This window comes from Garra rufa, chromosome 10 (assembly GCF_049309525.1).
Source record: "Garra rufa chromosome 10, GarRuf1.0, whole genome shotgun sequence".
Classification (NCBI taxonomy): domain Eukaryota; kingdom Metazoa; phylum Chordata; class Actinopteri; order Cypriniformes; family Cyprinidae; genus Garra; species Garra rufa.
The window spans coordinates 40057843-40074393 of record NC_133370.1 but is presented as its reverse complement, the minus strand read 5'-3'; the positions used below and the strand labels follow the sequence as shown (position 1 = coordinate 40074393).

The 16551-nt window shown below is 35.7% G+C and overlaps 1 protein-coding gene across 1 annotated transcript in view; it reads left to right on the top strand.

The window, feature by feature from the left end:
• The window catches only part of zzz3 (zinc finger, ZZ-type containing 3), a 37228-nt gene that overhangs the window by 18475 nt on the left and 2202 nt on the right, over nucleotides 1-16551 (top strand). Inside the window, exons 5-11 of the mRNA XM_073849645.1 lie at nucleotides 717-844; nucleotides 4958-5029; nucleotides 6045-6146; nucleotides 6417-6512; nucleotides 8269-8418; nucleotides 11714-11848; nucleotides 14053-14153. Coding sequence (XP_073705746.1) covers nucleotides 717-844; nucleotides 4958-5029; nucleotides 6045-6146; nucleotides 6417-6512; nucleotides 8269-8418; nucleotides 11714-11848; nucleotides 14053-14153 — 784 coding nt within the window. The remainder of the gene's footprint in view (nucleotides 1-716; nucleotides 845-4957; nucleotides 5030-6044; nucleotides 6147-6416; nucleotides 6513-8268; nucleotides 8419-11713; nucleotides 11849-14052; nucleotides 14154-16551) is intronic.

The window sequence follows — 16551 nt, the reverse complement described above, 5'->3', positions numbered from 1 at the left end:
TACTTTTTTATTTTACAGAACAACAGTAAAATTACATACATTACTAACATTTATGAATGTTACTGCAAGAAGACCACAGTACTACTTTTTACTGACAGCATTAGATTTATAAATGATTCTTATCTCGAGTAAAGAAACGCTGTACTTATTCAAAAATCAGTTCTTTTTTACCCTTGCATTGTGAAGAAGTAGATGTCTGTTGTCAAACGGAATGGAGGCGGGTGGAGTTAGGAGATTTGTCTGACAATTTGAGAACCTAATAGTGTTACGAGGTTTAGTCACAAGCTCTTTTGAATGCTTTTCATTGGTTAAATATTTGTAAAAACCCACAAACAGACATAATGATGACCAATAGCACTGATTTAAAATCATAATAACTAAATATATTAGAGATAGGAAGTTTTTGATCATTTTCCACGGCACACCCGACAACCTGTAATGGCATGCTAGTGTGCTGTGGCACAGTGGTTGGGAAACACTGTAATAACAATAAATTATGCATGATTACATGCAAGTAAACCTAAGCCAAATCCTAACCATATAGTAAGTAGTAGTTAATATTACTCAGTACTTAAATGTGTAATTACACAGTAACAAAGACAACTTAAAATAAAGTGTAACCAAATGTTTTTCAAAGAATTTGATAAAAAATATGTTTAAAAAACACATGATACCAACATGAGTATACAGAGTACATGCTTATTGTCTTCGTCTAGTGGGGTTGCCTGCTCGACCAAAAAGTCCTGTGGATTCCAAGAAGGAGGGTGACTCCTCTTCTGTCTACTCCTCCTCCCTGCCGTTAAGTGACGGTCCAGAACACAGCATGTCGAGTAGCAGAACTCAGGTAAACTCTGATTACTTATCATCATTTGTATTCTGTCACCATTTGCAGCCGTCTTGACTATGAACCTGCATGTTGTGTTTTGAAGAAAGCATGGGTTTGCAGATTCTCTGTTATGCTTTGCGCATTTTTTCCCCATGACCTACAATTTCACCATGTTTCATCACACACCACTGCATCCGATACATAATAAGATCAAGACCTAACATTTAACTTGACATTGTTTTTTTTTGTTATATATGTGCTTTGAGCCCTAGGACATAAACCTGGATGTGTTCTGCATGCACAGCATCTTCCCTAAGAGCACAATATCTCCATCCATATTCATTCTGCTGTAACATTTCAAGAGAAAAATGCACTGCAAGCATGCTGGTCACAAATAACTGTAAAAGCAGTGGATGGTTTTAAGGAGGTGCTGTGTTCAGACAAACTAGCTTTCTACCTGCAGTTTCACACCAGTTAGTTGTATCCCGTCTCTCTTGTTTGCTATGTTCATGCATGCAGCACATGTAGTGAAAAGATGGTATCTATGGAAACTAGTCTGGAAAAACCTTGCCCTCCTTTTGATATATTGTGTATATATGTGTTAAATTGATGGATAAGGATAAAACATTTCATTGGTCTCTCAGTAGATCAGGGAATATGAGCAGATCCACCATCTCATAATTAATGGTAAAAGTCAATAGTTTATTATTGCTCACACAGTTTTTCAGAGGTGTTGGTTTGCTTTGTTAAAGTGTTATAAGCCATGAAGCAAACTAACAAGATAAGAGATGAATTAAAACATTACACTTTTATTTGAAGCCAAAAAGCATTTGACAGCGGAACAAAAAGACAAAGGTATTGTCTGTGTACTTAAATGATTAGTTCACTTCCAGAACAAAAATTGGCAGATAATTCACTCAACCCCTTGTCATCCATATCTTTCTTCAGTCGTAAAGAATTTTTTTTTTTTTTGAAGAAAACATTTCAGGAATGTTCTTCATATAGTGGACTTCTATGGTGCCCGAGAGTTTGAACTTCCGAAATGCAGTTTAAATGCAGCTTCAAAGGGCTCTAAACGATCCCAGCCGAGGAAGAAGGGTCTTATCTAGCAAAATGATCGGTCATGTTCTTAAATAAATGAATATTTATTAGGGGTGGGCATAGATTAATTTTTTTAATCTAGATTAATCTAGATTAAATCTTGGAATTAATCTAGATTAATCTAGATTAAAATGGCTAATTTGAATTCTGCTGAAGGCATTCAGAATATGTGTGCTACCCAAATAATGACTTAAAGTCTTTGAGAATGGATCATAAAGCTCATAAAGCTGTTCTATGATAATTTGTTGATGAAAATAAATTATGTTCAATTAGATGTACTTGTGTTTACTAACTAACTAACAATGAAATTATTTTTTCTACCTATTAGATTGTGTTTTTTTAACGTCAACACCTACCCAGCCCATTACATGTTACACCGTACTTTTATTTTGACAGGTTGCTGTGAAGTTTCTGTGTCATACAGTATGATATGATGCTAGTTTTCTCAAATGAAACGGTAAAAGTGACACTCACAGCAGTTTGGGAGATTAAGTTTATCTGTTCATGTGAGATGAAAATGCCAAAAAATACCAGGAGCGTCACGTGTGTTTCAGTATGCGTGTAGTAAAAGCTCGTCTCCGCAATGCATACATACAGCTAGGCAAACGGAACATATCGGATTCATATTAAAACGGTCTTTTTGCATTTCAGTTTTCACATGCACTAGTCTATATCGCGATTTGAATTAAGTGACTGACCAACATTTGATTTATGAATCCAAAAAACGACGAATTTACGTGGCATTTCGCTATAGTAGATTCGGTTTTTATGAATGGAGGACGACGCGATCCCGTCTGTGTTTTGGCGGAGGAGACGTAAACGCGCCGTGTTAAACTATCAAGGTGAAAGTCATCATAGCTTGCGTAGTTTAGACCCAGCTCCCAACCCAAATTTGAGAATAGATTAACGGCGATATTTTTTTTATCGCGCGATAAGAGTTTCACGTTAACGCAGCACGTTAACGCCGATAACGGCCCACCACTAATATTTATACACTTTTTAACCACAAATGATCGGCTTGTCTAGCTCTGCAATGCCCATGCGTCTGGTTCAAGACAGGGTATGTTTAAAAACTCTCATCTCATTTTCTCCAATTTTAAAATCGTCCTACAACAGTGTTTACAAAAAAATGGCGATGTAGGACAATTTTAAAGTTGGAGGAGAAAATGAGATGGGAGTTTTTCAACACACCCTGTCTTAAACCGTAGTGCACAGAGTACACATGTGCATCGCAGAGCTAGACAAGACAAGCATTTGTTGTTAAAAAGTGTTTAAATATTAATTTATTTAAGAAAATTACTAATTGTTTCACTAGATAAGACCTTTCTCACTTGGGAGTCCTTTGAAGCTGCATTTAAACTGCATTTTGGAAGTTCAAACTCGTGGGCATGTTTAAGTCCACTATGTGGAGAACATTCCTGAAATGTTTTCCTCAAAAAACATAATTTCTTTACGACTGAAGAAAGAAAGACATGAACATCATGGATGACAAGGGGGTGAGTACATTATCTGTAAATTTTTGTATTGGAAGCAGGGCTTAAAAACGAAAAAAAAAAAAAAAAATCCATTCGGTTCACTCCGAGCAGAATCGATATTATAACGTTTCTGTTCTTGCGTTCCTCATTAAACAATACGTTCCGAAAACGGTTTTCTAGAAAAAATACTGGTTAATAACGTTATTTTAATAGATAGATAGATAGTGTGTGCCTTTTAATAACATGTTTGGCATTATGTTTACAAATGATTAAACCAAATTCCGTGTTCGTGTCATTTGAACTTCTTAAAACCGAAAGTAAACGAGTTCACCTGGAAACTCATTGCAAATGCGCTAATAATTTTTTTAAAACAAATTTCTTTTTTGATAATACTATAGCGAAATAAACCCCTTCAAGACCATCCGCTTAACATCCTGACCACACGGCTTAATCTGCGATAAAAACCTGACTTATTCCTTACCTAATATGCATAATAGCCTATTATAGGCTATTTTCACTCAAACAAAACAGAACTCCAGATAGTTATGATTTTACATTTAATGCATAAAAGTAAAAGAAAACTTAATGCACTGTAACATTATAAAACAACAACAGATTTATTTATTTATTTTTTTTACATTTAACACAACAGATCAACAACTTAAATTATAATATACCAAATAGGCTAATGGAAAAACTGGATGGGCTTCAGCATAATATTTTATAAAAAAAAAAAAAGTCAATCTATAGCCTACTTAAACTACAAGTTTTAATTAGGCTGCAATAACTTAAACCTAAACATACCTTTGCACATGAAACAGCCAGGTGCTTGGTAACCTTAAGCTCGTTGCATCAGAAAGGGCTCTGCTTATGACGTCTGCTTTTGGTCTGCCAAATTGATATAATAAAGAGAACGCTAAAAATACCGTTATTAACCGGTTAATTTGGAATTTCTGTTTCCGTTTCTGTTCAGAACGATTAAAATTGATTTTGTTTTCGTTTTTGTTTTTGTTCCTTGAACCGGTTCAGAGCCCTGATTGGAAGTGAACTAATCCTTTAAAATATAAGTATAATAAAATATAATTCATTGAATACTTTTATAATTGTAGAAATATATACAAATATTTAAGTATTTGGAGATTGTAGAGAGACCGACTCAATTTTGTGATTTGCATTCATTGCTACTTGAAAGTGGGCATACCCTATCTACAGGGATCTTTTGACACGATTTTCTTGTCATAACTCTCTGAATTGTGGAATGTTTTATACAGCATCATGGGTAATGTAGTTTGTAGGTTGAATTGTGCTGTTAAACACAAGCCATTTCAAAAACACAAGTTTTAAATTGAAAGTTAAAATAGTTGGTTAAAACAGATGGCTTCAACATAAGAGTATCATCAATAACAAACTCTGATTAAAAAGCCAAAAATAGTGAAATACCTACAGGAATGTTGACCTGTTAAACTTGAATCTTGACAAACAAAAGTTAATGTCCATGTATGGCTTTGAACTGTTTGCTAAAGCTCACTTTTTCTGACTAATGGTGTTTGTTCAGATGATCAGAGGGAGGCTGTGCAACCAGAACAAACCTGACACCTTTAACCAGCTGTGGACCGTTGAGGAACAGGTAGGAAGCTACCAAAGATTTCTTAGAAGCCATGAACTCTGAGCCTTTTATGAACTAAGTTTAAAGGATTAACTCCAGAATTAAAACTGCCTGATAATTTACTCATTCCTATGTCATCCAAGATGTTTTTGAGGAAAAAATTCCAGGATTTTCTCCATATAGTGGACTAATTTGCAGTTTTTAATACAGCTTCAAAGGGCTCTACACGATCCCAGCTCAGATGAACATTTGTTTTGTTTTTTAGAAAATGAATGCAAGACCCTTATTTCTCGACTGGGAGCGTATAGAGCACTTTGAAGCTGCAGTTAAAAGCTGCAGTTTGGTCCTTCAACCCATTGGCTCCCAATGAAGTCCACTATATGAAAAAAAAAAACTTGTAATGCTTTCCACAAAAACCTTAATTTCTTTTCAACTGAAAAAAGAAAGACATGAACATCTTGAATGACATGGGGGTAATAAATGATCAGGAAATGTTAATTTTGGAGTGAACTAATCCTTTAATCTCCAGTAGCTGTTGTACTCTCAGGCTGTGTTCACATTTGTAGTTCAGTTCTTTCGGTCCGTTTGGTCTGTATCAAAAAAAGAAAATACATTTGGTCCTGGTCTGCTTGGTGTTCACACTGGCATTTTTGACAGCGAATCTAAAGGCATAGTGATACGTTCACAACCTGATTGGTCGGGTTGAATGACGTATATTTTGTGATGCCCTCTTTGCCTTCTCCTTATTTTGTTTTGGATACACCGCTCATTCTGCATTGTCAGATTATGTCGCATAGTGTTGCATCTTGTCATCCTGTACATCCTGTTTTTGCTTAGTTTAGAAGTATTTGGTCCGTGTTTGGTCCCACATTAACAGAGCAAGTCTAAACACACCATTAGAAAGCTACTGTTCTTTCAAATTAGTGGACTGAAGTTAATTGTTGTATATTAGAATTTACATTTTAGTATTTTGTGTAGCCCATGAGCTGTAAGGTTTGGCTGTTTGCTCATCACATCTTGTATATGAAACTTGTAGAAAAAGCTGGAGCAGCTGCTTTTGAAGTTTCCACCAGAGGAGATTGAGTCAAAACGCTGGCAGAAGATCGCAGATGAACTTGGCAACAGGACCGCCAAACAGGTGCATTTTCTCTCATCCTCTCTGAAGCTGATCTTTTTTTGGCCTTGATGGACATTTCAAATGTCTAGTCACCTTTTCACTGCTCTCTAAAGCAGTCGGGCAATTAACGTCCTCACAGCCCCGTTTAATGGAGACTCTCTATTATTTAAAGATGTTTTTCACTAATGGGACAAGAGTCTTAACATCTAAAAGCTGTGCTAGGAAAGCTTAATCGCTGAATCTAGGGCCAGCTCTTTTTGTATACTAAGTTTTTGTTCCTCTTCTTTACAGGTTGCTAGCAGGGTACAAAAATATTTCATAAAACTGACAAAAGCTGGTATTCCAGTACCAGGCAGAACACCCAATGTGTGCCAGTACAGTAAAAAGGTAAATTGGTCTTTTTAAATGTGTAATATAATGTAATATATATTTAAAAATATTCGAACTATACATTACTGTTGACAAGTCTGGGTTTGGTAAGATTTTGAAATGTTTTTGAAGTCAGTCTCTTATGCTCTCCAAGTTTTTTTCTTTAACAGTTATAAATTATAGGATAAATTATACGTTCTATATTTTGTAATGTTTTAAAAGAAGTCTCTTCTGCTCAGCAAGGCTGCGTTTATTTGTATTTAAAAAAACACATGCCTGATTCAAGAAGCGGGTCTTAAAAATGGCCAAAGAAATAGTAATCTGCTATTCGGCCCAGTGTTTCATTTTGTTCAGTTTCGGCTTCGGCCAAGAATTTTCATTTCGGTGCGTCCCTAATTTTTGTGCTACATTTTATTTTAGGATCTGTAGGAAGTTTAAAGGAACAGCATTTATTTTATTTAAAAAAAAATTTATTTAAATGTCTTTACGGTCACTTTTAATCAATTTAATGCATCTGTGCTAAATAAACGCGTCAGTTAATTTTTTTTTAAATCCTGATGACCCCAAACTTTTGAAGTGTGTATATTTGAATGAATACACTACCAGTCAAAAGTTTGTGAACAGTATATATATAATATTTTCTACTTAAATATATTTTAAAATGTGATTTATTCCTGTCATTTCCACACTGAACTTTTTAGCTTCATTACTCATGATCCTAAAGAAATGGTTTACCTAAAGAAATGTATTACTGTTGAAAACAGCTTAGTAGAATTTTTCCGGTTTCTTTTGATGAATAGAAAGTTCAGACGAACAACATTTATCTGAAATTGAAATCTTTTGGAACATTTTAAATGTCTTTATCATCACTTTTGATCAATTTAAAGCATCCTTGCTAAATAAAAAAGGTAATAATTTCTATTATTTCTTTCCCCCCAAAAAATGTACACTCGTACAAAACTTTTAAATGGTGTAGTGGATAATGTTAGAAAGGCTTTTTATTTCAGATAAATACTGATCTTTGGATCTTTCTATTCATCAAAGAATCCTGAAAAAAATTTACTCAACTGTTTGAAGTATTGGTAATGATAATTTAAGAAAAATTCTTGAACAGCAAATCAGCATATTAGAATGATTTCTGAAGGATCATGTGACACTAACGGTGTGTTCACACGGGGCGTAAGCGTCAACGCTTAACGGAAGGCGTGGCTGACGTTTATGGTCATAGCAGCGTCAGCCAATGAAATGCTGCTCTTGAACAGGATGAATGTGATTGGCTGCCGCCTGGCCACTGTATTTGCATAGAGCGATCTGATTGGCTGATGCGGCGCTTCACTGGCGTTGCTCGCGGCAGAAGTTGAAAATTTCTCAACTTCTGCTGCGAGCAACGCGAGTGAAGCGCCGCCGACGGATCCACAATTCCTTTCGGCAAAGCTTGACGTCACCCATTCAAAGTCAATGGGAAGCGTTGACGCTTGCGCCCCGTGTGAACACACCGTAAAGACTAGAGTTATGATGCTGAAAATTTAGCTTTGATTACAGGAATAAATGAAATGATAAAATATATTCAAAAAGAAAGCAGATATATTAAATAGCAAAAGCTTTGGATTAAAATAAGTGCAGGCTTGGTGAGCAGAAGAGACTTCTTTAAGAAACATTAAAATTCCTGCTGTTCAAAAATATTGGACTTGTACTGTACATTAAGGTATCACAACTAGTTTTTTCAAATGCATAACAGTGCATATTTATTGACATGACATGTTTATAATTGTAGGCCTCCAGTAAGCGACAGCACCACCTCAATAAACACCTGTACAGGCCCTCGACTTTCCTCACCTCATACGAGCCGCCCGTCTACATGGATGACGAGGATGAACGTTCTCACTTCTTCAACAGCCTCCAGGATAATGGAGCGGATGATTCGGTCAGTCCTGGTTAAGATCTCACAGTTCAAGTCCAACTAAATCTGAGAACTCCCACTTCAGGGTGGGCTGTTGTTGATGGGGTCACAAATGCATCATAGAATCATAGAAATGCATGTATGATTAAACCAAAAAGAGCCACAGCATTTTACCAGATCATATTCAAGCAAATTTAGAAGCTGAAAATGGAAAATTAAATACCTGAAATCGTTTGATGAAAAATTCTGCTTTTTGAAAGCCATCATAGCGACTTCCTCTCTTCCCCTCTGGCAAACATTTGGTGGCCTTTCTCAAACAGGAAATCCATTAAAGACTGCAAACTGGCATTTCCACAGTTGGGATTTGCTTGATGTTTGATCATTTGATAATGATGAGCTGCCTTTTGACAGACACCGCTGCCAGAATCATTAGAGACGACTGGTGTGTTTGCGTCTCCTCGGCTGAACTGTGTAAAGAGGGATGTGTGTTGAGTGACTGTGAACTGACTGCAGTGGCTTGACATTTTCTCGGTCTCTGATATGTAACCTTTACGCAATACCGGTCAGCGGACCCTGCAGAGAACATAACCAGTCGTGCGTTGCCAAGCATCACTGAACCTTACATGCACTAAATATAGACTTACTACAGGTCATGACATCACCAGCCATACGTAAATTCTGCTTGGAAATATTGGAAATTGAGCTTTTCGCATCAATAATCTAAACCCTGCAGTAATAAAATAACACAACTTTTTTTTTTCCAGCAAGGATTCATTAAATTGATCAAAAGTGACATTTACAATGCAGGGTTCCCACGGGTCATGGAATTTCTGGAATATCATGGACTTTTAAAAGGTTTATTCCAGATATTGAACGTCAGGGAATTTTAATTTTTTTGTCAAAGTCATTGAAAATCAGGGATTTTGTTTGTCGTTTAGTGTCTATTTCACCATATATTTTTTTTAATCATGTAGTTTCACATGTTTTTTTCTATTGTTATGGTTAGGCTATTTTTCAGTGCCATTTTATTCCCTTCCCACCAGTGTTGTTTTTGACAACCATCTTAGATTTAGTCTTAGTCTTAGTCTTTTGGACTAAAATGCTTCTTAGTTTTAGTCAAATTTTAGTCACTGCTATATGTGATAGTTTTAGTCCAATTTTAGTCGACGAAAAGTCAAAAAGGTTTTAGTCTAGTTTTAGTTGACGAAAAGTCAAAAAGGTTTTAGTCTAGTTTTAGTTGACGAAAAGTCAAAAAGGTTTTAGTCTAGTTTTAGTCAAAAAAAGGGAAAAAAGTAGTCTTTTAACAAATTAATGTAGGTCAGTAAGTATTTTGCTGTTGGGTAGTGTCACTTATAAGTTCTGAAAATAGCAGATCTATAGTTCAACACAATGTGAGCTTCCGGATCGACAATTTTCACCAATAATTACAATAATGAAGGAATGTTTTAGAACATAAAAGACAAAAAAGGATGGAATGCTAAAACGGCTTGCCATACTAGTATAGCAAAGAGTATTTAATGCTAAAACGGCTTGCCATAGCGTCAGATACTTTTTAAGTTTTAATTGGCATGCACAATAAGCGGAAATGTCATGCATTTTAAACGTCTGACGGACCACCCACTAACATTTTCGTCTATTCTCGTCTCGTCAACGAAAACTCACACACGTCTCGTCATGTTTTAGTCATCAACGAGCCATTTTTATCTCGTCATCGTCTCGTTATCGTCATGAAAAAAAGTGGCGTCAACGAAATGATTTCGTCATCGTTGACGAAAACAACACTGCTTCCCACTTGTCAGCTGGCAATCACTTAAGTCAAATGCAGTCACCAGGCTGTACCTGTTAACTAAGGCAAACATGCCAGGGAAATGTTAATTTCAAAAGCTTTGGCTACCAAATGACCACTTCAAAATCTGGGTGTTAAAAGTAAGCAACAGAAATACAAAAACGTAAGACTGAATAACGACAGAAAGCATAAAAACCATAAATTATTTTTTGTAGAAATAGTAAAGAAAAATATAAAAAAAAAATGTTTTTAACAGTGGCCTGTTTTTCTGTTCATTATAGGTCATTGAAATGTTGCTTTTTAGTCAGTGAAAGTCAGGGAATTGGACATTTGGCTTAGAGTGGGAACCCTGATAATGTTACAAAAGGTTTTAATTTCAAATAATTGCTGTTCTTTTGAACATTCAATTCATCAAAGAATCCTAAAAAAATATATATTTTTTGAGCGCCAAATCAGCATATTAGAATGATTTCTGAAGGATCATGTGACACTGAAGGCTTTCCCATTAGGGGGGAAGTTACAATTTAAAATATATTAAAATAGAAAACAGTTGCTGTAATTTGTAATAATATTTCACAGTATTACTATATTTTTGATCAAATAACTGCATAATTTGTGAGCATAATAGATTTTTTTTTAAAACCAAAGGAATCTTATGAACACCAAACTAGGGGTGGGCGATATGGCAAGAATATCATTTCACGATTTTTTTTTCAGAAATATCACAATTTACAATTTTATCATGGTTCTTTGTCATGTTGGTTTTATTATTTTACAAGATGTCTGAGCGGTACAGCCAAACTAATTACCGTATTTTAAAACCAAAACCCCAAAGTAACAAAATCTAAAATAAAAAGAATGGCAGATGTTTAGGTCAAAGTAGGTGAACATAAAAATCTTTGTCATTATTTTATCTTTGTTAATAAAAAAATAAAGTGAATGTATGTTGTGTTGTACAGTATATTGAGATGAAGGCACAGTGTAGCACCATACTACGATATTTATTCAGAAGCAGATAGTGGAGACATTTTAATCGTCCACGATCAAAAATCGTCATATCGCACACCCCTACACCAAACTTTTCTTAGTGTGCTCTATATATACACAATACCTTTTATTAAAGCAATGTTAATATTGTTTTCACATCATCAATTCATTTCCAATTAATTTCACACCATCTCTGTTGTTACTACCTGGCAGTAATATATCTATTTTCAAATGATTTCTCATGGCAAAAATATTATAATAGTTATTTAGGGAATATGTTTCTGATAATACTTGAATTAATTGTCAAATGTCAATTAATGACAACAGGACCAGGAAATATAGCCTGAACATAACCTAACAGAAACAAAACAGACGAAAACTACGAGTCGTTGAAAATAATATTCCAGACTCATTGAGAAGTAGTTTAGGTTTTGTGCTAAAAGTTCAGACTTGAATAGTTTGAATAGGCCTTTGTAGCAGTGACAGCTAATATGTGGTGAAATGATAAAGAGTTTTACTATTTCTTACCCTGCTTTGATGTTTTAGGATGAGGACGGGATACCGGTTGAGTTGAGGCACCTGCCGGAGTACAAGGAGCTACTGGAGCTGAAGAAACTCAAGAAACAGAAACTACATGAGATCCAGGCTGAGAGCGCTCTCACGCAGCACGTTGGCTATAAGGTATAAACTTTTACCTTCCTGTTTCAATTCTGATGTCTTGCTGATTGCTAAAAATGTAAATTGGGTCATCATTTAATCCCCCTCATGTTGTTTCAAACCTGTATGATTGTCTTTATTGTGTGGAACACAAAAGAAGATACTTTGGAGAATGATGGAACTATTTTTGTTCATATAACCCCTCTGGCTTTCACTGTATGAACAAAAACACTGAAACATTTTTCAAAATATCAATCCACAGAAGAAAGAAACAACATGAGAGGGAGTAAATATGACAGAACTGTTTTTTTTTTTTTTGAGTTAAAGGCACAATATGTATGATTTTTTTTTTATTAAAATATCCAAAAGCCACTAGATCAGTGTTATATATTTTGCTGACTTGTGTACTAACATTATCCCAGATAGGGGTGTACGATATGGCAAAAATATCATATCACAATTGTTTTTTCAATAATATCATGATTTATGATTTTATTGTCACGATTCTTTGTCATGTTGGTTTTACTATTTTGCAAGTTGTACAGCCAAACTAATTTCCCTATTAAAATTCTGTCATTATTTTATCTTTATTATTAAAAAATTAGAACAAAGATATGCTTCATGTTACAAATACACATAATATATAAATGAAACAAACAGTGCTTTAATTTTCAGGTATAGTAGGTGTCATTTTCAAGAAATTGAATTAACAAATATAAAAATAATACACTATACACACTATGTACATAAATTATACAATGACTGTATTAAAGTTCTTCAGTCAAGACAAGTGAGTGATTTTCTTTGTTTTGTTTTGTTTTATTAGCCTACCATCACCCAAAAATGACAATTCTGTCATCTTTCACTCACTTTCGTCTTTTTTTAAACGTAAAACATGTTGAACATTAATTTATTTTGAAGAACATGGGTAACCAAACAGTTATTTTTTATATAGTATTTTTATTTTTGACCTGTTATCCACATTCTTCAAAGTATCTTCTTTTGTGTTCAGCACAAGAAAAATAAATAAATAGATGTTTGGGACAACATGTGAGTGAATACATTTTTGGGTGAACTGTCCCTGACAATCGACAGCATGTTTAGTTCTGTCCCTTTAAGAGCTGCACGCATCTGATATACAGGCATGCATCCTTTTTTCTCTCAAATGTTTACTTTCGCTTTAGACATATCCAACTGTGTTTATATGTAATCCTTTTGTGTTTTTGACAGCATTATCTAATCAGATGTGAAAGATGGTCCAGTCCAGTAATCAGGCGCTGCTTTTTTGATTAAAATCTCAAAAAAGCATATTTTTTCAAATACAATATTTTTTCAAAAGTGGATCGTGGTCGATTAAAATCTCCACGAGCTGCTTTTGAAAAAATATCGTAGTATCGTGCTACAGCCTCAGTCTCAAAAATCGCCATATCTCACACCCCTAATCTCAAATGTTTCGAAGAATGTTTAAATCCAGAGAAATCAGTCATTTTAACTAGTGTAATGGACCGTTTTCCTGGCGTTGCCTGCATATGAAGTCATACACCCTCGATTTTCGGTTTTATTTTGTAGAAAACATGGAAACCCCAAAGACACTTTATTATGTTTTGCATTTTATTAGACGGGTGACGAAGGCACTGACTAACATTATAACAGAACTTTCAACACACTCAAATGTATCTAGTGTAATAAAACTGCTTTTTCCCTACGTACACATGACCGGAAGAAGCAGAAGCAGTCGACTGTGGCATAATAAAAGCTCAGCTTCTTTCAAGCCGCGTATCACACTCGTCCTTCATTAGCAATCGCTCCAGCGTCCTTCTTTCGCTTCCATGACTTTCATCCCCACACTGTGTCATACTACAGTGACCTTAATAAGTCTTTAATACATTAGCTCATCCATGGATATGAGTACCAACGAATTGCATCGGATGTAGAGATGAAGAGCTCCCATGATTCTACAATCAATTATACCGTCGTCAAACTATGTCTTTGTTTCTTCGTTTGTTTTGAATATGCACCCTCTAGTGGTGAACACTTACATATTGTGCCTTTAACTATCCCATCAACTTCATATTGTTGCTTAACCAGACATGACACAACAAAGCGACACGTGAATAAAACCATCTCTTCCATGTAAATCTGTGTAATGAAGAATGAGTGCTTTAGGGCTCCTAGAGAAGTGTAATGTGTAATATATATGTTCATGTTTGCATGCAATTCTCTCTCAGTGTGACATGTGTGGCATGGAGCCAATTCAGGGTGTACGGTGGCACTGTCAGGACTGTCCACCAGACAACGCCGTGGACTTCTGCAGTTCCTGCTCCGACTGGTGAGTGGAGCCAAGCTTTTTTGACTCGTAATTACAGCACTGTGGTGTTAATGTACAGTTAACTCATGATTACAATCTTTTTGTCAGGACTGCACCATTTGAAACATGCGGTGCTTACATTTTCTTTATTAAAGTCCACAGCCTTCAAGGTTTAATAATCACATTAGGCTGTATCAAATCCCAGAAATATGACATTTGTTATACCATTGAAGCTATTAAAGATGTTTTACAACCTTAAATTTCATTAAAACTGAAGTTTCATCTGCTGGTACTTCATTCACACTTATGCTCCTAAGTACAATACCAGTACAAAATTTTTTAAACAGTAAGATTTTTAGTGTTTTTTTTTTTTTTTTTTTTTAAGAATTCTCTTCTGCTCACTAAGCCTGCATTTATTTGATCCACAGTACAGCAAAAGCTGAGATATTGTGAAATATTTTTACTACAGTGGCTTGCAAAAGTATTCGGCCCCCTTGAACTTTTCCATATTTTGTCACATTACAGTCACAAACATGAATCAATTTTATTGGAATTCCATGTGAAAGACCAATACAAAGTGGTATACACGTGAGAAGTGGAACGAAAATCATACATGATTCCAAAGATTTTTTACAAATAAAGAACTGAAAAGTGGGGTGTGCGTAATTATTCAGCCCCCTTTGGTCTGAGTGCAGTCAGTTGCCCATAGACATTGCCTGATGAGTGCTAATGACTAAATAGAGTGCACCTGTGTGTAATCTAATGTCAGTACAAATACAGCTGCCCTGTGACGGCCTCAGAGGTTGTCTAAGAGAATATTGGGAGCAACAACACCATGAAGTCCGAAGAACACACCAGACAGGTCAGGGATGAAGTTATTGAGAAATTTAAAGCAGGCTTAAGCTACAAAAAGATTTCCCAAGCCTTGAACATCCCACGGAGCACTGTTCAAGCGATCATTCAGAAATGGAAGGAGTATTGGCACAACTGTGAACCTACCAAGACAAGGCCGTCCACCTAAACTCACAGGACGAACAAGGAGAGCGCTGATCAGAAATGCAGCCAAGAGGCCCATGGTGACACTGGACGAGCTGCAGAGATCTACAGCTCAGGTGGGGGAAACCTGTCCATAGGACAACTATTAGTCGTGCACTGCACAAAGTCGGCCTTTATGGAAGAGTGGCAAGAAGAAAGCCATTGTTAAAAGAAAACCATAAGAACTCCCGTTTGCAGTTTGCCACAAGCCATGTGGGGGACACATTTTGGCCAAAATGCAAAACGCTATGTGTGGCGGAAAACTAACACTGCACATCACTCACTGTCAAATATGGTGGTGGCAGCATCATGCTCTGGGGGTGCTTCTCTTCAGCAGGGACAGGGAAGCTGGTCAGAGTTGATGGGAAGATGGATGGAGCCAAATACAGGGCAATCTTGGAAGAAAACCTCTTGGAGTCTGCAAAAGACTTGAGACTGGGGCGGAGGTTCACCTTCCAGCAGGACAACGACCCTAAACATAAAGCCAGGGCAACAATGGAATGGTTTAAAACAAAACATATCCATGTGTTAGAATGGCCCAGTCAAAGTCCAGATCTAAATCCATTCGAGAATCTGTGGCAAGATCTGAAAACTGATGTTCACAAACGCTGTCCATCTAATCTGACTGAGCTGTAGCTGTTTTTTGCAAAGAAGAATGGGCAAGAATTTCAGTCTTTAGATGTGCAAAGCTGCTAGAGTCATACCCTAAAAGACTGGCAGCTGTAATTGCAGCAAAAGGTGGTTCTACAAAGTATTGACTCGGGGTCTGAATAATTACGCACACCCCACTTTTCAGTTCTTTATTTGTAAAAAATCTTTGGAATCATGTATGATTTTTGTTCCACTTCTCACGTGTACACCACTTTGTATTGGTCTTTCACGTGGAATTCCAATAAAATTGATTCATGTTTGTGGCTGTAATGTGACAAAATGTGGAAAAGTTCAAGGGGGCCGAATACTTTTGCAAGCCACTGTATTTAAAATTGAAAACTGCTTTCTATTTGAATATATTTTAAAACCTAATTTAATTCTGTAATCAAAGTAAAGTTTTCAGCATTATTACTCCAGTCTTCAGTGTCACATGATCCTTCTGAAATCATTCTAATATGCTCATTTGATGTTCAAGAAACATTTTTTTTTTCTATTATTATCAATATTTAGAACAGTTGACAATTACATTTGTTTTCAGGGTTCTTTGATGAAAAGAAAAATCCAGAGATCAGCATTTATCTGAAATAAAATGTTTTTATAACACTATACACTATGTGGAGTTTCACACTTGTATTTAGCAAGGATGCTTTAAATTGATCAAAAGTGATAAAGACATGTATAATGTTACAAATGATTTCTGTTTCAGCTAAATGCTGTTCTTCTGAATTTTCTA